Source organism: Mycteria americana, chromosome 4 (genome assembly GCF_035582795.1).
Source record: "Mycteria americana isolate JAX WOST 10 ecotype Jacksonville Zoo and Gardens chromosome 4, USCA_MyAme_1.0, whole genome shotgun sequence".
NCBI classification, from domain to species: domain Eukaryota; kingdom Metazoa; phylum Chordata; class Aves; order Ciconiiformes; family Ciconiidae; genus Mycteria; species Mycteria americana.
In genome coordinates, this window is record NC_134368.1 from 75,467,745 (window position 1) to 75,494,759 (window position 27,015).

The 27,015-nt window shown below is 37.0% G+C and overlaps 1 protein-coding gene across 1 annotated transcript in view; it reads left to right on the forward strand.

Annotated features, from left to right (window-relative positions):
* The first annotated feature begins 11,632 nt into the window (after nt 1-11,632).
* Nucleotides 11,633-27,015, forward strand: part of TTC29 (tetratricopeptide repeat domain 29) — an 86,607-nt gene continuing 71,224 nt past the window's right edge. Inside the window, exons 1-2 of the mRNA XM_075500519.1 lie at nt 11,633-11,724; nt 15,570-15,653. Of these exons, the coding sequence (XP_075356634.1) occupies nt 11,633-11,724; nt 15,570-15,653 (176 nt within the window). The remainder of the gene's footprint in view (nt 11,725-15,569; nt 15,654-27,015) is intronic.

Consider the following 27,015-nt stretch of genomic DNA (forward strand, 5'->3'; position numbering starts at 1 on the left):
AGATGTGTGGTTATTGGTTAAACAATTTTTAATGAAATATAAAGACCTATGTGCTCTTAAATGGATAATTTATGTGCAATGTTATTGTCTCTCAAGGTTTAATTAAATGTTTGCCTTGTGGCTAATCAGCTACAATTAATAAATGAAGCCTATATTCATGTCACTGATAGGGAATGTTAAAATGGCCTCCATTAGAATTTCGGTATCAGTTCTGTGGCTGGTTGATAACAACAATCTAATGTATCAGCAACTTCCACAAAATAATTTGGTAAGGACACTAAGACAAAATTACATTAATATAATGCAATGTTTTTATCACAATGCATAATTTTAAGTTCAGTCCAGAGGTAAGTACCTAGAAGTACTTAATGTGGAAGTGTATGCCTACAAAGTGCTTTTTATCCCCAAAGTTTCCAAAGTTCAATTTAAACCCTACCATACCTATAAAAGAGCAACACTTCTAAGCCTTATGGATACAAAAGAGTTCACACAGTGGAGCAAAAACATCCGTTAATCACCAGACCTACTGAACTCAAAGGATTTGATCTCTGGCATGATACACTAAATGTTGTCTTAGGACAATGTAACAATAGCATGTTATTTTCCTAGGCATGGCCTTTTTCACTCCTGCTACTTTAAGTTATAAACCTCAGCAGGTAAGCATTGAAAATGTAGGTGAGCCTCTGCTGGGTACTGTCCCACCTGAATACAGTATATAAATCACAGGCCAACAGAGAACAGGCCAAAGGCAATGCTGGCTGTCACTGACAGTGTTCCGGAAGCCAGCTAGAAGAATTTCAGACCTCCTGACCTCAAAAGACATCTGTTCTACGTAGTTAACATACTGTTATTTATCGTTTACACTGCAGTAGTGCACAAAGGTCTCAGGGCTAGGCTCCATCATGAAATGTGATCTTTAAATAATATGTAGTTACTTGTCTGTATCAGTGTTTAAGAAGAGAGGCAATCAACAGTTGTGACCAGTGGAAGAAGAGTTGAATAGCAATTAAGAATAAACAGGGACCAAGTGCAAAACTTCAGGGACCAAGTGCAAAACTTCAGAGTTTCAGCTGACGGGGGAAAAAAATTATCCTTCAGTGCAACTTAATATGAGCACCTTTTGCTGGCAGTCTTTCTGATTATCTCAAATGATTTTTTCACCAATTTAAGCATAATCTATCAGACAAGGAAGAGAACTGTACAGGATAATTCTATTGTCATCACTTAAGTCATTCATTTTGATTGCACCTCCTTTGATTTAGTTAGATTCTCATTCAGCCACAAGTCATACCGCATACAGAATCATGAAATTCACTCAGAGGAATCAGAAAGACTGTAAATACTACTGTCTTCTATTAGTATAAAGAAAGGCATAATTAATTACAGTACAGTAAGGATATTGGCTGTATATTTTGTCTCAGGAAATGAAAAGTTATTTAAGAACAACTTATTTCTCTTGGGGTTATAAAGACATCTTTATCTGTAAGTCACTGTTCTTTTACACAGGCTTCCACTTATTACAGAATGAAGACTATACAAATTAATGTATTAGAGCTATTTAGCTCAGTTCTCCATGAAACAAAGCTTGTCCCAACGTATACCAGAACCACGTATACCACGTATACCAACGTATACCAATGACACACTGAATACACAAAACACAGTAAAGTTTTCTAAATGTGATTACAGCGGCTGTTTCTATCAGTTACTAATATCAGTTTTACACATAAAACATTTTTTTAAAATGCTCTATAGGATAAACAGTCTTAACCTAATTCTGATTACTATTTTCCATTCAGTCATGAAGAAGACCTTCAAACTCACTTGCCTGAGGCACTGAGAAGCTCCAGGTCTTTGACGCTCATGAAAGAAAGATAACAATCACTGTTCTGGGGAGAGAGATCTTATTATACATACCCCGTGGGTTTTTTTTATCCTTTATCAAACTGCACCTTTGTGGGCCTTTAATTTCTTAATGGATTGTTTATCCTTTCCCCCATAATTCATGATGATAAGCTAGATGTCACATAGATATTGCTATGGTGATGAAAAAGTTGTACTGATGAGCCGAGTCAGTGATGTAGTTTGATTCACTTTTTATATAAATTTTTCTAGACAGCTTTCAAAAGAAGGCTAGATTAATAAGTTGATAATGTTACAAATGTTTCAGTAGGTGAAAATCTATCTGATGCATACCTATAAATCTACAAGTACTAATACCTGAAAGAAGTAAACATTACCACAGAACCAGGAGGAGATATTAATGGGATAAATTGCAGTTTATCGTAAAGAGAGGGAGTGGGAAAGGGAGCAGGAGTAAACATATAAAGTGCATGCTGGGGCAGTTTTCCCTGTAATGCATGTAGAATATAGGGCCTACAATGGCATGATGTAGAAGACTTAACAGCATGAGTTTTGGAAAGCAGTATTACTTGCAACTCCATCATTCATGAGTAAGTTTATTAGGTGATCTCAGGCAAAAGCTAATAAAACCCTTGTACAATGCCACCTTTGTTTATCCTATACATGTCTCTCAGAAATACTGATTTAGACACTTCTGAGATGTGTTAGGTTACCATAAATCCAGTTATCATTTGTAATAGCCATAAAATTGAAGTGCAGTATCACTGGAACTTCCAGGACTACAAATGAATGTTTCCACCCTCTTTTTTAACAACGCAAAACTCAAATTTCTAGGCATGCAGAACAATAAGGCCTGAAGAGGAGAATTTTTTGCCCATTGTAGCCCTTATTTCAATGTCTGAGGAAATGCTACTTTAGTAAAAAGTACAAGAGTAATTTTTTTTTGTACTTTTGTACTTTTCTCATATTTAGTGGCATATCCTCTTCCCTAGTACCTATTTCTACCAAGGCACATTCCATACTTTCATAAACACTCAGACTAGACTGTTACTGAAATAATCATAGCTTGTTTTAGTAAACCATAATTATATTTATCCTCTTTTTAACTATATCAGCCCTTAGACCTATTTGCTTAGAGCTAAACTGGGAAGGGTTGCTACTTATGTTAGCAAGTTTTTAGTCATATGGGTGGTTTCATTTGAAGTGAATGGAACAACTTATTTAGATAAATGCTCACCAGCACATTACAGTACTGTTAACGCAGTCCTGTTTTGCTTAGTTTCCCATTACAGTGTTTGAACTGACATAAGCAAAGAGAAATGGAAATCCTGATAAAACAAAAGCTCATGGTATCTAATCCTTTTGCTCTAATGCTACTGTGGAACACTTCCATCTAAATACCAGCTGCAAGCTACAGCAAGATGAAACATGACAAGAACCGTGAAGTAAAGATTTTGGAGACTTGCATTCTCTGTCAAATATTTGGCTCTTTCCTGAGTCTATTTTGCCAGCAATGGAACTTGACAATCAAGTAGTATATCTATGCATAATACGTATATAATGAATAGCAAGACTAGAGATCCTTATAGTAATTTTTACACTGTAAGTTTGTTTGATCTTCATCAACACTGCTGTCTCCATCTCATCACTCAAAGAGAAAGCTAAAAAAGGAGATACATGATGTAGAGACATTGCTGAGGTTGGGTAAACAGGATGCAAGTGCCGCATTAGAAAAACAGTGGAAATCTTTAGTCAGTATGATACTACTTATTCAGATCTAAATATGTATTTGCCATAAAGAAAAAATCAGAGGCAAATCCTCCAATTTAGTTGTGTATTCCAATGGCCTCTGAAATTAAAAGAGATGGCTCTTGTAGGAAAAGTAACTTTTATATTCAGTAATACTTTATTGCTGCCAAAAAGAGCAGTACCAGCTCTTGCCTGGCACAGCCTTCCTTGGCTAATTACTACCCTGTACCAGGACCCCTATTTGTGAGGGCTCTGGATTTACCCATTTGCTTCTTCAAGTGCTAGCTTCATGCTGGTACCTGACCAGCAAGTTTTTTAGCATCACCAGCACCTACCAACAAAGCAGCTGATCAGCACATGGCAGAACTGGGCTCCATACTAGCAGCTTGGTCCACGAAATCCTCATGCTCATCTCTAAAGAAACCAGAGGGGTATCACATACAGAGTGATTACAAGTAAGGTACCTAAATATGGTTTTGAAGAGTCTGATGTGAAAGAAAAATATTGTAGTGTACCTAGGGAAATGTCTCGTGCGTGTGTAAGAGAAAACAATTTCTGGTGGTACTTGGCCTACATTAACTACTTAGAACAGCAAGTTACACATTTAACAAACGTCGGAACATAAGAAAGGTAGAAAAGCTGTTCACCTCTCACATGTATAAGGAAAAGATGCATAGGAAAAATGAATCATTTACAGAAAGATAATCCGTTTTGAGAGATGACAGGTTTCCTGTTATTTGGCTTTAAAGAAAGTTCACACAAAACATTGAAAATTGAGGTTAGAAGTATTGACTGCAAAACCTTACAGGATCTGTCTCCAGAAATTCTCTGCTTTTCTTAGTGTTTGTGTATTTCACTTAGTATGAAAAACAACAGTAGTGCCACAGTCAACTTTTGGTTAAAGTTCGTGCCAAATCAGTACCTAGCTTAGTATGCCATCCAAGGTCTCAAAGAGTTGCAGAATCTTCTCATTCACTTCCTTTTGACTCTGGCCCTGGGCCTGGTGGAGGAGTAAGTTCGGCTAAAGAAATCCTGGCAACTTCAGAGATTATTTCTGTTCCATCAGCCTGTCATGTCTCCACACCTGCAGCCCATAGCAGCCAGCACTAGCTTTTGTACTTCTTGTGTACTTTGTATATCTTTCTACATTGATTGATGCCTGCTAGCGTGCTCAGTGTTGCCCCCCTCCAGTTCCCTGGTTTTGTATTTTTGAAACTTTGAGCTTTTCTCCTTTTTTTTTTTTCATATTTTTCTCCATGATCACTTTAGTTTTCACCAAGTGTCTCTCTCTCCTTCCCCTCTTCTAGAGTGGAGGAGTGGGGACACTTCAATTTTGGTTTTTTTCTGCAGTGGACAGGTTAACAGGTAATAGGAAAATCAAAACTACCAGGGACCAAAGATGAATAGCTAGGCAGGAGCTATAAAAACTTTTTTTTTCTTTTTTTTTTTTAATATAGTTAATGTAATAGTGCACAGGTTCTTAAGGAGTTTTATGAGCAGTATTCAAGTATTCAGTATTCAAGAGTATCCAGATATGTTCTAGTAAGTTTTTGGCATTGTCCTATTTAAGCACAGACAGTATATTAGCAATTCCTTTTTCACACAACCATTAAAGCTGCACAAACACATTTCCTAAGGGTACCAGCTACTCAAAATGATCAATATATTGCACTTTTTGCCTCTTGAGATTACATTTTTGAATATGCCAACATTTGAACACCAAGCTCAAACATTAATTTGCTCAAACACATTAATTTTTCACACAGTTTCGCAAAGTTGATCTGCTATAAAATATTATCCTTCCTTGGACTTTATCATTGTTTACAGAATTGGAAGACCTACCCCAATGATAGGAACAAAAAGTGTTAGCAATTGAATTTTTTTTTTTTCCATGGACAAACACCCTTTCCCTTCAGGACTTGCAGGCCAAACATTTCTAGACCAATTATATTTGTGCTACAACACAGCATTGTAATAGGAGTTGGTTTCATCCTTAACCACAGAAAGGCTACTGCCTCTTCATATTACTATATAGATGTAGACTGCCTTTGATTCTTTGCTAAAGAGTGTCCTCTCTAAGTTACATATTGTTTGGCATGCAGGATCCTTCGAACACATCTCCATAAAAAAATTCTTACTTTGCTTCCAAGTCAAATGAATTATATATGCTTAACATGGAAGATGTAGCCATGGTGTAAAATGGCTGCTTGTGAAGTACTTCAGATATCATTCTAGAATAGTACCAGTAATTTTAAATCTGCTGTTTTATCTTTTCAGTTTTTACAAGTTTTCTTTGTAAGTTTATGTATAGGATACAAATAATTGTGTCATTGAACTGCTTCATCCAAAAAGCCATATGACAATAAGTCAAATACTTTACTGAAGTCTAATTAAATGACATCAATATTTGAAACCTGCAGCCTCATTAAGAATACAAAGTCTGTTTGCCAGGCTCTATTTTTCTGCCAGGATACATATATATATATATATATATATATATATATATATATATATTAGCAGAAGCCCATGTTAATTAGAATTATCTGTCTTCTTTTAAATTCTTTGTTAACTGAGTTTTATATGGGCTATTCCGTATTTTGCCTGTGACAAATGTCACATTGATAAACTACTATTATCCCCTTTATTCTTGTAAAGTATTAGAACAATACTAGCTTTACCCTCTTTATGTAAATGTCTTAGTGTTCCAAGACCTTCTGAATATGAACATTGATAGTGCATACAACTTTTTGACATGTTCAAAACCCTCTAATGCCAGTTTTCTTTTAGTAACTGAAGTTGAACTGTCCTCCTACATTATCATTTGAACAGAAAACAATTATTCAATACCATACAACATAACGTCAGCTGCCATCTTCCCAAATGCACAGAATAAATATGTATATATTTTAACATTCCAAATTTGTCACTAATTGTGGTTAAAGCTGACATCTTTGTCCCTTAATAGGGTCTTCTCACTATTCAGATCATTTTCTATATTCTATACTTGAAAAAAACTTTCTTTTTCCTCATTTTAACTCTGTTGACCATACGTATATTTCCCTTATAACCTTTTACTTCCCACAGTAATTTTCTACAATTCCTAGCTTCCAGTGTACATGTATGATACCACATTCCTTCTTCTGTGTCATAGATGTTTTCCTTGTAAACCACCCGGCTTTTCAGCAAATGTATTCCTTAGTTGTGGGATTATGGCTTTGTGGGTATCTGGGCTAACGTTCTTAAACAGTTTCCAATTATCATTCTCCCATTTCAGATTAAATTCTTTCTCCCAACAGATTTACCTTATAATAGTGTTCACCTTTATAAAATTATCCCCCTTTCGAAGCATTAAGTATATATATTATTGGTTTGGACTTAATTCTGTTTGCACATAACAAATGTGATCAAATCATTATCAGTTATACCTAAGCTATGGCTAATTTTTAGTTCTGTGATCAATTCCTTTTCATCTGACAAGAGGAGGTCTAATATAGAAATCCCCTGTGTTGGATGCAACACTTTTTGAGTTAGGAAATTGACATTTAAAATATTTTGAAATTCCAAGTACATTTTAACACTGGCAGCATGAGACCTCCAGCATATGTCACTCAGAGTGAAATTCACTGCAGTACAGCAGTGTTTTCCCTATATGTTGTAGGTGGGTAAGGCATAGGTCATGCTGTTCTCTAGTGTGATTTGATATCAGCTAAGTACCCTGTCAACTTCTGACTTATCCATTAGAACATTGACCCATAAACATTCAAGATCATTTGCTTCCGATTGCTATCAACTCAGAAACAGGTAATGCCATTTTTGAAGTGCTTTCTGTTCACTTGATCCTTCCAAAATAGATTATAACAATTGATTTTGACATTCCAGTTTTCCAACCAGTTTTAGCAAGAAAAACTAGGTCAAACCTGTGCTAAAAAATGACCTCTTCTGCTGGTGTCAAGTTTCCAACAGTAAAAAAAAGGCTACTGAACAAAATCTCTACTCTTTGTATTCTTTAGCATCCCGATTATGGTTTCTCTTACCATTTTCATTTGCACTTACCAAAAGTTCATTGGTTCCTTCTCACTACTGCCATTTCCTGTAAGCTCCCAGGCTCCCTAGCTGATCAGTCCCATAGAAAAACAGTTCCTTTGTTACAGTAAATTAAGCAGCAGGCTCTCATCAACAGAAAGCGACAAAATTTTCCACAAACCAAAAGTCTTCATGTTATGTCACTTACTTAGAGATTAAGTCTGGTCTTTTCTACTCGCTCTTTTCCATTGCTTAAAAGTCCTGAAGGATATCGGAAAAGATCAGAGGTCCTGAAAGAAAAAAGCCTGCTCACTGCAAGTGTTCATCTATAATCTAAGAGACTGCCTGCAAACCTTCCTTTAAGTATCGATACGATATTGTCACTGACCCTTTGCTTGCCAACTTCGGAAACTGACTTAGCTTCGGGAGGTGCTCCCATTTGAGATAAGCTCATTTGGAGCTCATTTGAGCTCCAAGAAAGCACACAAACACTTTCCATTAGCTGGAGGACCCGTTAATGCTGAACGCCTCGAGCTGTGCTGATTTCTCGCAGCTTCCACACATTCTTCATGGTCTAAATCGGACTTTGCGGCTCTCCTGGCCTTGCAAGCCTCTGCCAGAAGGGAGTTCCCGGGCTTCTTCCTCACGCCTGGGCGACCGCCCGCCTCACAGAGACCAAGGGCAGAGGTGCCTCACCCCGGGGCGGCCTCAAGGGGGCGGCGGGCCCTGACGACGCCGGCTTCGGGGAAGGCGGCGGGGCGGGAGGCCGGCCCTCAGCGCCGCCCGCCCCCGTCGCCATGGCGAGGCCGCGGGCGTCCCGCGGAGCGGCCCGGCTGCCGGCGGCGGCACCGGGGCCGAACCGGTGCGGGGAACCGGGCCGCGAACGCCGCCAGCGTTGGCGGACTCCTTCGGCCCCCCACCCCGCGCGGGGCCCACCCGCCGTCTCGCCTTGGGCGGCGGCGGGAGAGTAACGGAGCCGTTAAGCGCCGGGTGCGGTGGGCACGCCAGGGAAGACCTCGTCCTGCAGCCGCGCCATGAGTAGAGGTCCGTTCCCCTGGAGAGCTCAATATTTATATATATTTATATATATAGTTGGTTTTTTTTTTTGAAGAGGCTGAGACAGTACCAGAGCCAGGGGTTGAGGGTATGTAGCGTATGGGGGTGGTTAACAGGTGAAGGGAAAAAAAAAGTGTACCTGGCTGGTGGTCGGTGAAGGCCAGGAAGCAGCGAAGGGCGGCTGTCTCCCCGCAGCCAGGGCTGGAGAGCCACAAGGCCAGAGGAGGTTCAGAATATGGGTCGAGCGCTGCAAAACCAAGCGCTGGTGGGGGCCGTGACCTCATCCAGGTTGCTTGGAACAAATTATGTCTGTCATCCTGGCTATAGTTTTTAACAATTTATTGTGTTTTTTTAATCAATCATATCAGCACTTTCAGCGTAATAAAGTGGAGTGGCTGTCAGTCTGTCCTGTCACACTCCTTTTATTTTATACATAAACATCCATTTTATATATAAACATTTTATATATAAACATTTTATATATAAACATTTATTTCATGAGGTGTCAAGTAGCAGCAAATATGTCCGCAGAGGTGGCTGGATGTAGCCATGCCTACTTCCTAGGCTGCTTCCCTTTCTGGGAAATCCTCAGCCTCCAGCTGGGTTTATGCACGCCTCAGAAAATGTGTTGGAAGAGCTAGATGGCAGCGAACAGGTTTCCTAAAACGTGCGGGGAAAGGCCGTTACAATCAGCTGGCATTTTACCTTTAGCTTCAATGCACGTTGGAGCGATTCCAGCCTGTGGGGAGATTCCCTTGATCGTGTGATTAAATGTAGCACTTCTTTAGAAACAAACTGCACTGCCTCATCTTTTGCGGAATTCTGTGGGTGTTTGATTAAGTAAATGAGATGTGGCTTGGGCTTTATAATAAAGGAGTAAGATGTAAAGGGCTTAGCAGTCTTTACATTTCTTTAAATTTCTTAAAAAAAAGTCTTTAAATAGCAGCAACGAAATTTATGTGAATGTAATAGCACGTGTTTCAGAAGGACGTGTTGCTGATACCTTGTCATGTGTCTCTGTGGTTGTAATTTACCTGTAAAGATTACAGTTACCTTATTACATTATTATGAAACAGATTTTTTTTTTTTTTTCATTCCCAAGCTTTGAGTTTGAAATAGCAGCCAGGGCAATAGTTTTAATCCTTGTGAGGCAGTAATGGACTCAGGAAAGCGTCTGCGTATGTGCCTTATGTTAGTATGAGACCTGCATGCATGCCAGCCTGTCTTATCATATACTTGATTTCTGTGGGGTGGGAACCTGTAGTGTGTGGGCCAGCAAGAAGCTGTTGTATGCTCCAGCCAGGTCCCATGTGGGTGCGACCTGAAGCCTGAGATATGTGGCATGCCACAAAGTACACCTACCCATTGATAGCTTTTCATGGTTGCAGTGGCTCTACCAGGGCTTTCAGGGTCTCCTTTCAGCTGCTTACTCCTGCCTTTTCTGCCCCATAGCTGCACGTGGTCAACTCTCCTGCCTTGCCAAATTCAACAGCTGCCATTAAGACATGGTCTGTTTGCTTTTTCTCACCTAATACCTCAAAACTAAGAGGCTTGTAGAAAGCTTTGCATCTTCTCTGGGCTTCAATATTGTTGTTCCAACATTTAATTACTATTTCTCACTGAACAGCATCTTCCTAAAAAGAGACCTTCCTTTCTATATTGCTTCAGGATACAAACCTGTCATTCTCTATAAGAACTATAATCTTTTATTGTGATGAATTACCCATATGTTTTTATTCTATTGATTTTTTTTTCCATGACACACTTGTGTAAAATGCTGGTGCCTCCAGTTTTAGATTAGTTTATTTATAAATAACATTTTTTTATTTCTGTAACAAATGTTATAATTAGTACTAAGCCCTAAAAGAATGACTTGGGGGAAATATCCTGTCATCTTTTCAACCTATAACTGTCTTTGTTATGCCATTCTAAGTAACAGAATTAAAAAATTACTTCACTATAACTGTAGCAACATATTGCATCAAAGAAATGGCTTTTGATCCCAGAAAGGCTAATATATAAAATATCTGCTAGCCTGATGTTGATCATTCAGTATCACGTTAATTCGTATCTATTTCCCGTAAAATAAATTTCCTTTCACTAAATGTAGCAAATAGCTAAATTCTTCCCCCCCTCCTATTATATTCTGTTTTCCCATCCCTATTAAAAGTTTGTGCCTTGAGGCCTACCAGCAGGGCATGCAATACCTACATTAAACCAAATTTAAAAGTAAGGGTGCTCCTGCTGCTAACGTCCTCAGATCACAGACATGCAAAATGAAGGAACTGGCAGCTGAAACTTTAATGGTAGGAAGTGTAGACTGAATACTTGGGGAAAAAACACAGTAGCTCTCTATGACAAAAAAGTCCTATTAGCATTTATGTACTTCAAAATGACTAGCTAGACGATTCTACATAACTGTGGGGCTTTCGGCTTTCGTTTTAAGTAAAACCCTGTGTTGTAAGTATAGCATTACTTTCATTTTTTATTCAAAGGATTGTTACTATTATGATTATGTATTATTTGAACGTTAATACAGTGCCTTTTGTTGCATTGCACACTGCATGTTCAATCATTTCTCCACTTTATGTATTAACTTAAAATATTACTAATACTTGGACCTAGATAGCTTGAGGAAACACAGGGAATCACATGCAAGTAAGGTTCCTGAATCAGTTGTCCCTGTGCAAATCAAAAGCACTCCAACGAAAGAGAGAAAACCATTGAAAGTAAGATCATGACCATTCCTATGCATTATGTCCTACTGAAGTAATGCTGAGACCTGAAAAGATTTGTGTGGAACTAGAGTCCAGTTTCACACATAATGCACTGGAAATAAAAGAGAGTTGACTGGGAAGCAGCACAAGAAGGATAAGAAACTGCATCACTGTGAAGACATTGTTTCAAGTAAAGTTGGTTTTCTTTGTTTGTTTTAGTTAAAATGAATGTGTTGCCTCAAGAGATCCTACAAACCCCAGGGGAGCATGCCAGGTTCATAGAGCAGACTGTTTGGCCCTCATTAGACTTTGCAAGGTATGTACCTCTCTTCTTTCAGAGTGTCATTTTTACTGTGAATAGCTCCAATCAGCTATGCTGAGGTGACAGATTACGTTGGCTTTTTTGCAGTATTTAAAACTGCAAAAATCAGAGGCAAGGAAATTCTCTCTTAGGAAATTTTCATAATCAAAAGGGGAAAAAAAAAAAAGAAATAGGAAATGTGTTCTGTTTAAGGTAGATATTTCATCCTAATTTTTCAAAATCTCTTCTAAGAGCCATAGGAAGTTCTCTCCATTTAGCATTGATACAAATGTAGGTCATTGAAAAAGTACTTATTTGGATGCAAAAAACAAGATTTTTTTTTTTTTAATTCAAAATAGTTTCATGTCTCTCAAAATATAATGAATAAAACTGGCTTGAAAAACATCCTGTACTTAATAACTGAGAGGGTTAACAACAGTGCCATAATATTCTCAAGCCATCTTATTCTCGCACATGCCTACATGGCTTTCCATTCTGTTGCACTCATTTCTCCTCTTAGTTACTTGTATCCATGCATTTTTGCTGTCCCTCAGTGAGTACTGGTCTCAGTTACTACTCTGCCCCACTATGCTCTTTTTCCTGGAATTGCCTCCATTTCAGAAAGAACTGTGGTTATTTTCTTCTTCCTCCTCTTCATTTTTGTTGTTGTTGTTGTTGTTCCCCCCCAATCCTAGCATTCCCCTTAGGCTTTGGCTGAAAGGTCTGGGGCATCTCAGAGTTCAACAGCTGCCTGTCCATGTCTAAAAGCAGTAAGGATCTAGAAACATGGTACCCTTGGGCCCAGTCTTTCTGAGGGGCTCATAGTGATAGGTGTCCTCTCACACATTGATAGAATAAGGACGTGCAGTGATGTCTTAGTTTGTTGTTTGTTTTTTGTTTGGTTTTTTTTTTTTTTTTAATCTCCTATGGCTAGAGCCGTGTTCTGCAGCCATCACTTTTTCCAGTAACTACATTGCTGGAGAACTCACCCCAGAGGCAGGAGGCTTGTTTCTTCCCATTACATGGGGAGTTTCATGTTCAAGAAGATAATTCTGCAGCAGTCCTATGGAAGTTGTGTCTATTTGCAGAAAACATATGTGTGATTCTGTAATGGTCTAGACCATGCTGTAGATGCCTAGTGATTAGAGCAAGACAAGCTCTGCCATTTTCTTTGACAGGAAATTTTGGGAAAACTGAAGTCTGAGTTAACAGAATAGGCAGCGGGGATAGAAAGTTATGTGAGAATCAGTTTGGTCCTTTATGCGACTTTGTTCTGTTCTTTGATTAAAAAGCCAGGTGTATTTATCATGAAGTTTATTTCTAGAAAAAAAATCAGTAGCTATTTTTTTGCTGTGTAGACTGGTAAGAGAAATAGGAATGCATGGTGTAAAATGTTAACTCTGGGATAGGTGTCCATTGGGTTAAAATATATTTGTCTTTAATAAATGAGTGATTTAAAATTAAATATGAGCCAATTTACAGGTGAAATAGACTTTTTTATAAACTATTTATGAAATATAGTGAGTCATCATGGAAACACTGGAGAAATAAGGCTAAAACAGTTTGGAAAAAACAAGTGACAACTTCTGGAAGAAAAGAAACAATGCCTCTTAGCCAGTGCCATCCTCACCTCATTTCTCTATTAAGAAACAATGTCCATTCCAAGTCACCATCTCAGTTCCTCACATTAATTACTTTTATTGTTTTAATTCTCATTGCATATAACAAGCCATTTTAAATAATGATTATTTGAGTTGATGGAATTTTCTACTGTGTATTTTTTTCCTATGCATCATCTGCCTGTTTTTTCTGCATTATTGCTACATTAACATCATTGATAAAAACAGCCAGGAGGAGATAAGTATTTATTATTTTTAGTAACTTAAATTCTTTATGATGGATGACTCTGTTTGTAGTTGCATCAGTCCAATACAGGGTATTGCAGAACTTCTGTAAACAGTAATTGGTTTGCAGGTTGTTGCTTTTGTTTTTTTCCCCTTGGCTGTAGTTGTCTTTAAGTTAGAGGGTGTTACCAATCCGAACTCAGAATTTATACCTGGACTATAAGGCAGGTGACATTTTAAATTGTGTATGGTTCTAGGGGCTTTTCCCCTGATTGTTTTTATTAAAATACCTTTGAGAAGATAATGAGAAGGCATCAGGCTTTCCTTTGTTCCAGTTCGAGATTATTTTTAACTGCAGTGTAGATTAAATTGCAGCAAGCTGATAGTGATGCCTGGGAATTTGCTTGTTGTAGTTGACTGTTTCGATTTGAGGGTTTGGACTCCCCCTGCCACCCCATATCTGGTGTGTTCTCTATGTGCTACTGATGTGCAGAAAGCTCATTATTGCAGTCTTAAAGTACGAAGGTCAGCCAGGGTTTTTTGTGTGGCCTACAGAATACTTCATATTTAATTACCCAGAGATACTATTTTTCAATTTTTCTATTACCTCATATAAACTTATTGTATCTTGAAATATGTTTTACATCAGCTTAAAATATAAAATAATCAGCTTATCTTCATTATCCTAATGACAATAGGTATCTTCCTAAATTGTGACTATTTTGGTGTGAAAATTTTGATATTGATTACATTTTGATATTGATTATAACTGAATTTTTATGGCAATATCCATAAGGTGTACATTTTGCGTGGTCAGCAGCAACTCATATGGATGTGTTATGTGCAGCTTGAAAGCATAAGCCTTTGTTGGTGCAGCTCAGTAGTAGTAAATTCTGGAACAAATTTAAATGCCCTATTTGTGCCGGAAGTTTTCACTATTACATTGTTTTAAATACACACATGTCAAAATATCTCTACATTGCTTAGCTATTTTGTTTTCATTTAAATGAACTTCATGAAGTGTCTTTGGTATTCTCAGAGCAATAAGGAGCTTGACGCTTATATTAGCTAACGTTATGAAAAGCATTTACTCTCATCGCTGTAATGAAAGACAGCAGTGCAATACAGACAAAGAGGAAAGTAATAGATTTATGTGGAACACTAATGTTGAATTTCTTTTATCTTTGAGTGATTAACCAGACAATCTTTATGCTCTTTTAAAGAAGAATAAAAATAAATTCACATTACTTTTATAAAGATAGTATCCTCTACAGTCAGGATATCAGAATCTATTTAAATACACTTTATGGTCAGTAAGTGCATATTACCCTTTAAAATTCAAGGCATCTCTTGTGTATCAGAGTGGAGATGCAAAGAGGTGATGGCTCAAGTGCAAGGTGAAATGATGTACAGTTCAAATTTTAAAATTAGATCCATGCATCCTGAAGTTTGCTGTTTATTTTAATGCTCTTTGGATTACCCCCTTAGTGGACCACCTTTTGCAATACGCTGCTCAAACTGTGGAAAGCTGAGAGCAGTATTAAAAGTCTGCATTGCACTAAGGAAAACATTTTGAGTTGGGTTTGGGATTTTTTTTTGTTGATTTTCTTTTTTTATCATGTGGCAAAAGTTAAATATAAAATAGATTGGACCACTCTGCTCCATACTGATAATGCAAAAATGTAACGGTTCTGGTTTAGAAAACAGTTTAAATACGGATAGCTTAATCAATTATTATTGATTTAGCTAATACACAATTTCTTCTAGTTTAGACAGAAATATCAGATAACCAGGTCCTTGAAAACTAATACCAACTCTGTTTTCTTTCAGAAATAAAGATTTGAAATAGCTACAGACCAAAAAATTAAAAAGATGTATGTGTTTATAGAATGTCTGATATATTACTTTGTCAATATTTCAGTATTTAGCTCTACTTGGCAATGCTAATACATTATACATGCTGCAGAAATCTATGTTAGCACCTCACAGTGTTTAATTTTTTTCATTTAAATTTAGGATTCATTTGATCAAAGACAAAGATGGCATAGATGATTATTTGGCGAAGAATATCAAAGGGTTGTCAAAACAAGAAGCTGCTGCGTAAGTTGGCTTTTTTGAGGCATTTTAACATCCATAAGTTTATTGTTTCCTTTGTTTCTAGTCATCATAATCATTTAAATTTAAAGTTCCCTAGGCCCTACCCTTTTTAGTGGAACTTGGCATTTAAAAATTGAAGTTGATATTAAATAATGATGGTTCATTTCTCCTGATCTTAAATATATCAAAGCATTTAACTCCTTGGTTTTACTAATTTGTATATTTACCAAAGTATTATATCATATTTGTAGCATTATTGTTAAGATTGTGTCAGTAATTATATTTGAAATTGTGCTTCTTTTTTTTTGGTTTGTTTTTTTTTTCCTGAGCCTCTGTGAAACATCTCCTCTGGGGTGGAAGCTTAGTATACCAACGTACCCCTTCTTGTAATATTGAATTATTATTTAGCCAAGCCCAAGTGCTGACTTCTGCGGTGAAGCATTTAATACACCATTAGTTATTTAAAAACCCAATGAATGAAAGAAATCTAGATAACTTTTGATTTCTTACAGCTGAGGTATTTACATTTAGAAGTTACAAGAGACTACGACTGACTCATTCTTCTGGAGTCTTTTAACAGATCTGGGGTTCAGCACCATCAAAATTAATGAAAGAATTCTAACAAATCTGAATTGCTGGTTGCTTAAGTGAGATTATTTATTTATTTCAATATTTAAATAATAAAAAGATGCATATACAAGGGCTCTAAGCACCTTAACAATTAATATTGCAAGATCACCCTTGCAGCATAGAAACATTCTATCAATCAGACAGGAATTCGACCAGCCAGTTTCTTGCAAAACATGCTTCTTTTCTCCTTCCTAGCCCAAGAATGTACCTGCAAACCTTCCCTAAAAACTTTCAAATGAAAATCTAGAAAATTACCAAATTTGAGTTGAGGGGTAATAGCTTTAGCAGTGTCCTAAAACTGTACCATATAATACCCAGCCAACATACAGTTTCCTTTCCTGTGATACATCTCTGATTTGCCTTTATTTTTACAATGGTGATGTGATAAAACTAGTAAGTGTTCTGACTGTCAGTACAAAGATGTAACGTATCTGGTCTGATGATCTAGGAGAGCAATCTGTTTAAAGCAAACTCATACCCTACTTCTTTTATTTGAATTAAGACTAGGTTCAAAGATAATGGACTAAAGATTAATTCAATGATGGGATTGGGCAGGACCTTCTCAATATGTCATCGCAGGGTTTGCAAAGTTCAATTTGTTCCTTTGTTTCTGTAGGACAGACTCTGTTATGGTCAGTCTGTGGGAGAGAGCAGCCTGACAGTGACAGGGAAGTGAGTTAGGTGAGGCAGTGGGAAGTGCCATGATACTGCTCTGTGAGTACACGTGGTTGATGTGGTGATGTGGGCCAGTTACCTTTAATCATGCTGTCGTACTAATTGTGCTAGGTGTCATAGCTGGTTTAAATATTCCCTGCTTAAAGAGAAGGAAACTAAGATTGATCTGTGACTTGGTCACATTCTGCATGAGCTGGACCAACATAACGAACAGATCCTTCCCAAGCCAGTGCTGTGTTGACAGAGGTCCTGTCCCCTGAATTAAGGGTAGCGTAGTTACTTCTTCCTCCCTCACAGAGCATCAGACCTCAGGGAGCAAGCACAGAAATACATACATTCACTTACTGTCACCCTAGTTCCATGCCAGCTATGCAGTGCTGCTATAAGCATTACGCTACAACAATTGTTGCAGACTGACTTGCCTTCCCAGTGAGCTGTTTCAGTCTTTAGCCCCAGTGGATTTCCACAGTACACACACCGTGCTAGGGACAGAAGTGTTCTCTCTGTGATTACACAAGAAGTCACTGCTATTTTAGGAGGGCCTTGGGGCTTCAAAGTGCCTTTTACAGCTCTGATTTGATTAGGTCAGCCTTTTACTGCTATTAAAAAAAACAAACCACAAACAAACAACAACAAAAAAACCCTCCTATAAGGCTTTTCTTTTCATATCCAAAACCTGAGTCGGGAGGTTGTGAAAAAGGAAACCAGCAAGGAAATCCACAATGAAGTGAGAATTTTATCATCTGTTCTGCAATACCTACATGAAGTAGGGTGTTTCCTTACTGTTTTGTAATATGCTGTTTTTCAAAGTTGTCAAAGACTCTTAGAAGATCAAACTGAAATATTGTATTCTGGTTTATTTCTATGGAGATTTTTTAAGTACATCTTTTAAAAGATTATGTTCGTGTTCTGTGTATTTAATTACTCTCAGAATTTTAGCTTTTGACAATAGTTCAGCAGTTACAAAATTTCTATAGTATGTAATTTACTAATGCTGTTCCATAAACCTGATACAATCATTTGAGAGCAAACAAATGGTAATGAACTAGCAGCTACACAGTTTTATTCGTAGGAGGCTAATCTAGGTATAAAAAACTAAATGCCTCAACTGTAATTTGAAACCAATTCATAAAGTAAGGCGATGCCATATTTGTTAAAAGATCTTACTGAAATCAATGTTATGCTTTGTATGTCTCAGCAGACAACAGAAGTTTTTATTAAAAAAAGTGTGACAAATGGCTTATAATATGCTGTGTATTTTTTTTTTAAATTGTTTCCATTCCAGAAGCAGATTATTGTGTTTCTTTATAGAAGGACGGGATATCTTTCTTTTGCCACCTAAATGTCTGTACTTTTGTTTAATATGGAGGTTAACTTAATAAGTGAGTCATTATTTTGTCAAGACAAATTCTTGTAGCCACACTCCTGCTTAATATTAAACACCCTTTATTTTTTTTTGGTGCATGTTAGGCAAATAACAAATTTATTACCTCCTAAATAAAGGAATGTATGGGTAGTTGTTGTGGTTTAACGCCAGCCAGCAACTAAGCCCCACCCAGCCGCTCACTCACTCCCCCCCAGTGGGATGGGGGGGGAGAAGAATCAGAAGAGTAAAAGTGAGAAAACTCGTGGGTTGAGATAAAGACAGTTTAACAGGGAAAGCAAAAGCCGTGCACACAAGCAAAGTAAAACAAGGAATTCATTCACTCCTTCCCATGGGCAGGCAGGTGTTCAGCCATCTCCAGGAAAGCAGGGCTCCATCACGCGTAATGGTTACTTGGGAAGACAAACGCCATCACTCCGAATGTCCCCCCTCTTCCTTCTTCCCCTTTGATATAGTACACAGATATCATTCCATTAGTCTATGGACCACCCCTGTGAAATGTCTGTAAAATGTTCATAAATGTCCACAAAATGTCCACTGAGTTCATTTAGTCCATGACTTTGGGCTCCATCTCTTATGGCGGTCACTCAGGACAGGAGAGGTGGTGTGTTTCTTGGAGTTATTGAGCACCAAAGCCAGCTCAGGTCGTGTCACTGCTGCATTTGCACTGCTTCTTGTCCTCCATTGGTTCAGGTGGTTCCGACTGTAGTAATTCCTATAACATGCAATTCAAATAATGCGTTACAACAATTTAAAGGTATATCCATTACAATCTCCACCCCTGCTCCCTTTGCATCAGGTTATAGGGTTTAACATTGCAATGAACTCCTCCCCTTGCCCCTGCTCCAGCTTGGACTTATCCACTTATCCAGCTTGGACTTGGAATTGTCTTATAATTTTCTTTATAGTAGCTAGTATGGCTATGTTTTGGATTTGTGCTGAAAACAGTGTTGATAATACAAAGATGTTTTAGTTGTTGCTAAGTAGTGCTTATACTAAATCAAGGACTTTTCAGCTTCCCATGCTCTGCCAGGTGTACAAGAAGTTGGGAGGGGACACAGCTGGGACAGCTGAGCACAACTGACCGAAGGGCTGTTCCATACCATATGGTGTCATGCTCAGCATATAAAGCTGGGGAAGAAGAAGGAAGGGGGCGACGTTTGGAGTGATGGCGTTTATCTTCCCAAGTAACCATTACGCGTGACAGAGCCCTGCTTTCTTGGAGATGGCTGAACACCTGCCTGCCCATGGGAAGGAGTGAATGAATTCCTTGTTTTACTTTGCTTGTGTGCACGGCTTTTGCTTTCCCTGTTAAACTGTCTTTATCTCAACCCATGAGTTTTCTCACTTTTACTCTTCTGATTCTTCTCCCCCCCCATCCCACTGGGGGCGAGCGAGTGAGCGGCTGTGCGGTGCTTAGTTGCCAGCTGGTGTTAAACCACGACAGTAGTATCACATTTATGGAAACAAGCAACATTCTTTAAAGCTGTTCTCTAAAATTGTATCCTTCACAATATTCTTTAAAATTAAGATTATCTGGTTTCTTCATAGTTGAAGGAAAAAAAGGTTGCAGTTATCCTTCTATTATACAGTATTGTACTCTGTTCCAAACTTCAGCAAATGAGAGGAATTCTGTTAAGTGTGCTTATGTTATAATCTCATTTTTCTGTGGAAAAATGTGGAGATGTTTTTCATTTTTTTTTCTTTGTAATAATTTTTTGTCCCAGGGTGATATGATAGAAGAGAAAGAAAAAACAGTGCTTAAGAAAGATAGTACTTTAATTATATTAAAACAGGATATTGCTTTGTTTTTTTCATTGATTTTGTTTTGTTTCCTTCTCTAAGACTTTAACGAAATAAGAAGTGAATGTGGTGTAAGAAGCTGGAAATGGAAAAAAGTAAAGTTTCCCATTAATGCAGAAAGTACTGCTTTCTTGCCACAGAATTAGGCTTTTGTAAGCTTATGAGGAGGTTGGCTGACTCCACTGGCCCTCAGTGCACTTTCCCTGATATTTTTTGTTCTTGGTCGTGACTTACCAAGTCATTAATGGCTGAAAATCGGGTTGCAGTAAAAATTAAAAATTGTCCTTATGACTGATCTAAGAGTCAAAAACTTCATGATGAACTGTGAAGTAAGGCATTTTCCATCAAGAGATTGATTCTAGGGTTGAATCTTCAAATGAGTTTGGAGCCTAGAATGGACCAGAATTTGATATTGTCATTCCTGTTTCCTGATCTTTTTGTCAGAGCCAGAAAGATCAAGTAACAGTTCTCACCTCTTCATACAAATGAAAATTGTCCAAAGATGACCATAAGATCAAAAAAAGAGTTAAAGACTAGAAAGAGAGACTTTGAAGTCTTTTTGAGGAGAGGAATAGCTTTGTTTAGTAGTAACATAAAAATATTACATTAGCTATTTTACTAGATATATTTCTGTGAATCGGATGATGGAGTTCTAGTGTCCTCATTCAAGACTCATTGGTAGTTGGATGACATCTAAATTATTATACAGAGACAGTAGGGGCTGACCTAGATATGCAGAAAATTTGTATTTGTATTTTCTATCTTGTGAGTGGTGGATCAGAGTGTTACGGAAAGCTTGCCTTGATAAATTTGTGTCAGTAAAGACATGCTCTGATATGACTTTTTCAGGCAGGAGACAAGATTATCTTATACGCATTCAATCAGATGTTTTTGAGATATAGTGGGTTGTTCTGCTCAGAATTCACCAGAAGGCTGGTCCACTCCAAGATTATCTGGAACACAAAAAGGCAAAGGCTTTCATTCTCAGGTGGGCTGTGACCCCCAGAGCAATTGCCAGCCATCTCAGCTAATACTGGGACGATCAATCATTAAACTACTTTGCAGATTGTATACTGAAAACTGGAATATAATATTTTTGCTCTAGGAGTGATGACTGGTGAATAGAGTAGCAATCCTTTGCTTCCATAAACCTTTGTCCTTCTCTGCAAAAAGAGCAAAGGGGTTTTCACCTAAGTTTAACTGATCCAGAGGACTAGGTTAATCACCCCATATAATCAATGGAAATAATTAAGGATAAGTAATTTGATTAGTTGAGCCCCATCTTTTAGGAATCAGCCAGCTGCTTTAGAGTAAGGTGAATTATATTTCTGAAGCACCTATTTCTCTCCATTGCTTATATAGAGAGTTTAGGGTGACCAGCTCAGATGTAGACATGTACATTTACTGCTGAATCCCACACTGGAGAACTATTGAATTTTGAAAGCTGTAAAAAGGATCAGGTAGAAATCTTAGAGAGTTGCATTCACTAATTCCTGAGGCAGCATTTCTAGAAGAAGCTGGCAAGTCCAGAAGAAAAGTGACCATTTAAAATCTTCTGTTAGTGCCATCTCATAGGAGATTATTTTTCCATTCTTCAGTGAGAGAATTAAAAGGGACAAATTATTTACCACCCTTCCCCCCCCAAGTTTCTGCTGTTTTCAGTGTCAGTATCAGCTATGTAGAGTTAAGGAAAAAAGATGTCAGAAAATTAACGAGGGGTTAAGCATTAGTGCTCAAGATAAGTTTGTGGAAATAAAAGATTTCCTTCCTACACCCTTACTTCTTCTACCAGTTGGTCTCTGAATATTCAACCCCACCTGTCCTCCGAGACTAAAGAGGAAGAAACTTCCGTACCTGATTAGAGGCCACGATGATCTGGAGAGTCCACTGAGGGAGAAGAATGCATTTTGTGGGCTGATGGAGAGGAGAAGACCTAGCTTGAAGGGTCTTTTGTTCCTTATTTTCATCACAGCCATGACAGACTAGTAAGCCCTACTATTAGACTGGGCTTCTTCTGATATTGTCCTCTGTTTATAAGTTATTTAAATCATGAGAGTTTTGGTACTCGGTTTTAGATTTATTTGCTTTTCTATTTGTCTTTATTCTAGTCTTTTGCATTGATGGACCAGTTCTTTAAGGAAGCTGAACACAAATAGCTGATTGGGGTTTTGATTAATCCAGACTTTTTAGTAGCTGTCACCTCTACCAAATAAATTAGTAAGGTGACTTCATAGGTGACCTATGAAATCTTTTACTCAACAAATAGATTGGGACCGTTTTTCACTGACAGCTTATCATAATGCCATGTTTTCTTTTTCGCAACCTGAAATCTTTACTGGTGCTTCCCAATTTGAACATGCATAATTTAGGCTTGGGAATTTTGTGTTGTAAGGTGGATTTGACCATTTCTGTGTTATGGAGTGAGGCTCTCAAGGGACAGGGAAGGGGCACTGCCAAGAATAAGGGTTAGGAAAAGTATCTTGTTGTGGGGTTAAGGCAAGGAAGGAGGAGGGGCAGCTGCTATTACCAGAAAGCTTGCAAAAAGCAATTTCAGACACAGACAGATAATGAGTAGGTGCAGATTCTGTTTTTCCCTTGTATTTCAGTCCTTGATTGCACAGTACTTGGTTCTAGCAATGCACTGATTTGAGCTGCTTCCATTTCTTCTGTGTATAACGCTATGAAGACAGAGGGAGAGAGGAGAGCTCAAGGCAGCTAAAGAAGGACATAGCAGCAAAAGGAGAAAGAATTAAACTGTTCTTTCCCTTTCACTTTCAGGTCCTAGTAAGATTTTACTGTTCTTGCTGATGTCAATCTTTGGATATGACCTGTGAGCACCTTATGACCCTCTTTGTTCACATTACTCTGGTTGAGAACTGGTGGAATGTTGTGTCAACTCATTTACATTTTATGAGGATATTTCTTCACTCTTAAATACGAAAAACTATGGAAAAGGGTGAATCAGAACCAAAGAAATGTATCCTTTCATAGTAAAAGAAATTTTAAATTAAGGCACTCTATCCCAAACTCCCCGCTGATTGTGGAAAGGGAGATGGCACAAGTCACTTATTGAGCTAGATGATAAATTTTAAATTTATTTCACAATATTATTTAAATATGTATTTTTTTTCTGTCTGAATAATTCTTAACAATCTTGCCTGCCATGACCAGGATTCAATGTTTATTAAACAACTTTCAAAAAGAGATTTTAGCACTTAGAGGCACACATTCTTTTTGGTCAAATGAATGATCTCTACGAATTTCAGGCCTGATAAACATATTATTTGGTGTAATTAGGCAGTGATCTAAAGAACAGAACTGTGTGGGAAGTGAACAGTTTCCCTTTCCTAAAGAAACTTCTCTGTGCGTTTGTGTAATGTGAAAGGTTTTTCTTGAAAAGGTTAAAAAAAGTTCTAATCAACTTCTGTACATTATGTAGAACTTCATTTTCTAAACTCTGCAAAAGAAAGTTTCATATTTAATGGGAAATCATGAATTATTCCATTTATTATCTATTTCCTCCTTTCAAAGACATGATCTGGATAAAAGGCGGGGTGAATAATTTCAAAAAATACAATACATTTTTAATGGGAAGGTGCAAACTACAGATTCTCATGACTATTAGCAAGTATAGAGGAAACAGAATTTTACTTGCAAAAACTCATCAAACTCTTGCAAAGATAAAATACATGACATACTTTAATAAAGAAGAACACAGTGAGCTGAAGTTTTTCTTTTTTTATGTAACTTGTTGTTTTTACTAAGTTTGGTCTTACGGTTTTCTAGTGCTTTCATTTCTCAGTAGTTCAACAATATTTAGTACTGAAGGTAATGTACAAGCAATACACAACTGACTTTTATTTTTAAAACACTCCATAAAGGTGAAGCATCTCTAACATACAAAAAGAGTCTGAAATAAAGACAGACAGTCTAATTTGCCTTGGTACAATCATGACTTCCTAATAATTCTCCCAGTGAATCCTTCTGAATTGTGTAAAATCCTCTCTTTTCTTTTCCTCTTAATCTCTGTGTGGTCTATTGTCCTTAGACTACTAAGTTCTGTTGGGGAGTTGTATGAGATCTCATAAACAAAAGCAAAAATACTGTGGGAATTGTTCATAGCAATAGTATAATAAAAGCATAGCCTTGTATAGGGTTTTATGATAATTCATAGCATCAGCTTGAGAAGATACAGAAAGTAAATAATTATTATTATCTTTTTCTAAAGATAATTTTGCACACTGTGAAAGAAACCTGCAGAGAAATTTAATGACTTCTCTGATATCACGCAAGTCAAATGGAAAGGGTTCCAAACTCAGAAGTTTCTGGCTCTCAGTCCATTAGGTCAGCTCTGAAATAAAAGGAGAAAGTTGAGAAATACTTCATTTTGATAAATAATAGTCCATAAAATATGGTTGGAATTACTTTTTGTTAATGAGCATAATTAATTTAGAAAGAAAAGCAGAAAGATTAATGAAGATAATTTTTTTTTCTGATTATGCTTGAAATAATCACAGGTGTGTGTGCTCTTGTACGAAGAACATTTTTATAAGGGTAGCACTTTTATCTTTATTTTTAGTGCTTTCTTTGCATTTAAGTTTAGGGACAGAATGTTCCAAAAATTCATTGCTAAATTTATATTTCCATTTTCTGGGTTAATGAGGATTCTTAATTATTACAGTACTTACATTCATTTTAAAATACTTTTTCTGTGTCATCCTTTGATGTTTGTAATTGATTAATTTTTCATTTTATGTAGTGTTAAAGTGGCAGTGTAGCTTTGAACAAAAGGAAGCAAGTTCAATCTATGTGTTCTTTGCAGGATCCTACTGACAGGTTATGCATCCATCTTTGCATGATGTATGTTAAAGTGTGGTTTGACAACAGTCAGAGACTGTGAGGCAGTAGATGAAAAATCCTGCATTACTTATGCTGAAAGTTATTGTACCTATACATATGGTATAAAGTACCTATATATTTATTTTCTCATATACTTTATTTTCATCTTTCTATTAATAGTTCTGAACACATAGCTCCATAAACCTTTTCTTATTTTAAAAAATCTGAATTGTTACAAAAGTCAGTTTCAAGTAGATGTTCTTCCTTCTCATGGTATGTACAAATTGTCATGCAATATTTTTTATTTACTATATAGAGTAGGGAATTCTTTTTATAACACTTGGGGGTTTGGTGAATTTTATGGTTTTTGTATTAGGATATTAGCTATTTCAGCTTTATAATTTGGAATTAAAAAGCATGCATGCCACCCCAATATAATTTAATTCTCAGCCTTAGTAATCAAAAATTCTGATGTGTAAGCTAACCGTCTATTACTACTTAATGGCATTTACTGTACTTCCATATCTTTAATGAGATTACTATAGTCTACAATTTAAAATATTACCATCCAGTAAATATTTCATTAAAAGAAAAGTGTTTAAATGGACAGTCTTTAAACTAGGATTAAAGAGGGCTGTGCCCTGATTCAGTTAAATAGCTTTGTTTAAGTAGCAGTATGTGGTGAAAATGTACCTTGACCAACTGAGGGCTTGACTCACCAAAGTACTTATATATGTACATTTTCATACTGAACTCAGATACTCGGATGACTCGGATATATTTTCAAGTTAGCTATGTACCTAACTTCGGTGGAGTGCAGCCCAGACACGTGACAATGTAGATTTCAGCAGTGTGAGTACGTGGTTTTATACCACTGTAACCTGGATCGTAGCATCGCTGAATGCGGTAGTCAAATCTTCAGCTTCCATCTTTACCAAGTATTTGCATAAGTGCTTTTTGTCTTCAACAATGCCCTGCAGAAGTTTTAACTATATTTTAGATATGTGTCACTAATGGTGTTGCAAAACCGTTATGTTTTTTGGCTGGCCAGCTATAACTAAATAATAATTCCTCTTTCGATTCTTAGGCAGAGCAGCCTAAAGTTATATATGCTTACAGCATGCTTGGCTTTTTAGTGTTTTGTATAGTATATTTATTTTTACTTAATGTATATATTTTTCAAATCTCAGTGAGGAAATTCTGGTGCTTCCTTGTTTATGCTGTGTTTGTTTGCATATAGATTAAACACAAAGTAGCTAAGTATTCACATACTTGATGTACTTTTAATTTTCTTGTAGATTTATAAACAGGAAATGGGGGGGAGTAAAATGTATTTGTTTAAATAAACTTAAGCAAAAATATATTGATTATTTTTTCATAATTTTGTGATCCTTATCTAAGGCGTTTGTATCAGTCATTGACTTGCCAACTGCAGAAGGAAATCCCAAGTGGATGAAACCTATTTGAATACAGTTTTTAAACATTGTAATAATTGGTAGAGTAATTATTTTATGCTGGAAGTACATTTTAATATTTTATATACTATCATTGTTTAATCCATGCCATTTTGTGCTTTACAAAATGGGATTGCTATGGTACACTTGTACTGTAATCAGCAGCTGGCATTAACCTATAGTACTAATTAAATCCTACAAAATCTAAAGACATGAACTCTGATATTAAAAAAAAAAATCTGTCATCTGAAAATAGTGGACTTTTGCACCTATTTTGTATGTCTGTAATTGACCACACCAGACAGGAGGCATGGAGAATTAAGCTCATGATAAATAATTCTGTTATGCTATACTGACTATTTTGATTGTTTCTAACACCGGTACCTGCCTCTTGGCCTCTTAATTTCTTTTTTCTTCGTCTTTTTCAGTGTAAAGGGTAGAATACAAATAGCCTTGTTGTACAGGATTTTAAGTTAAAAGGAATGTAGAATGGTACTCTCCTGATCTCCCAGCATTGCTTAAGAGTCTTGTAAAAGTATAATACCATAACATGGGAAGGTCCTCAAGATTGCAACAAGAG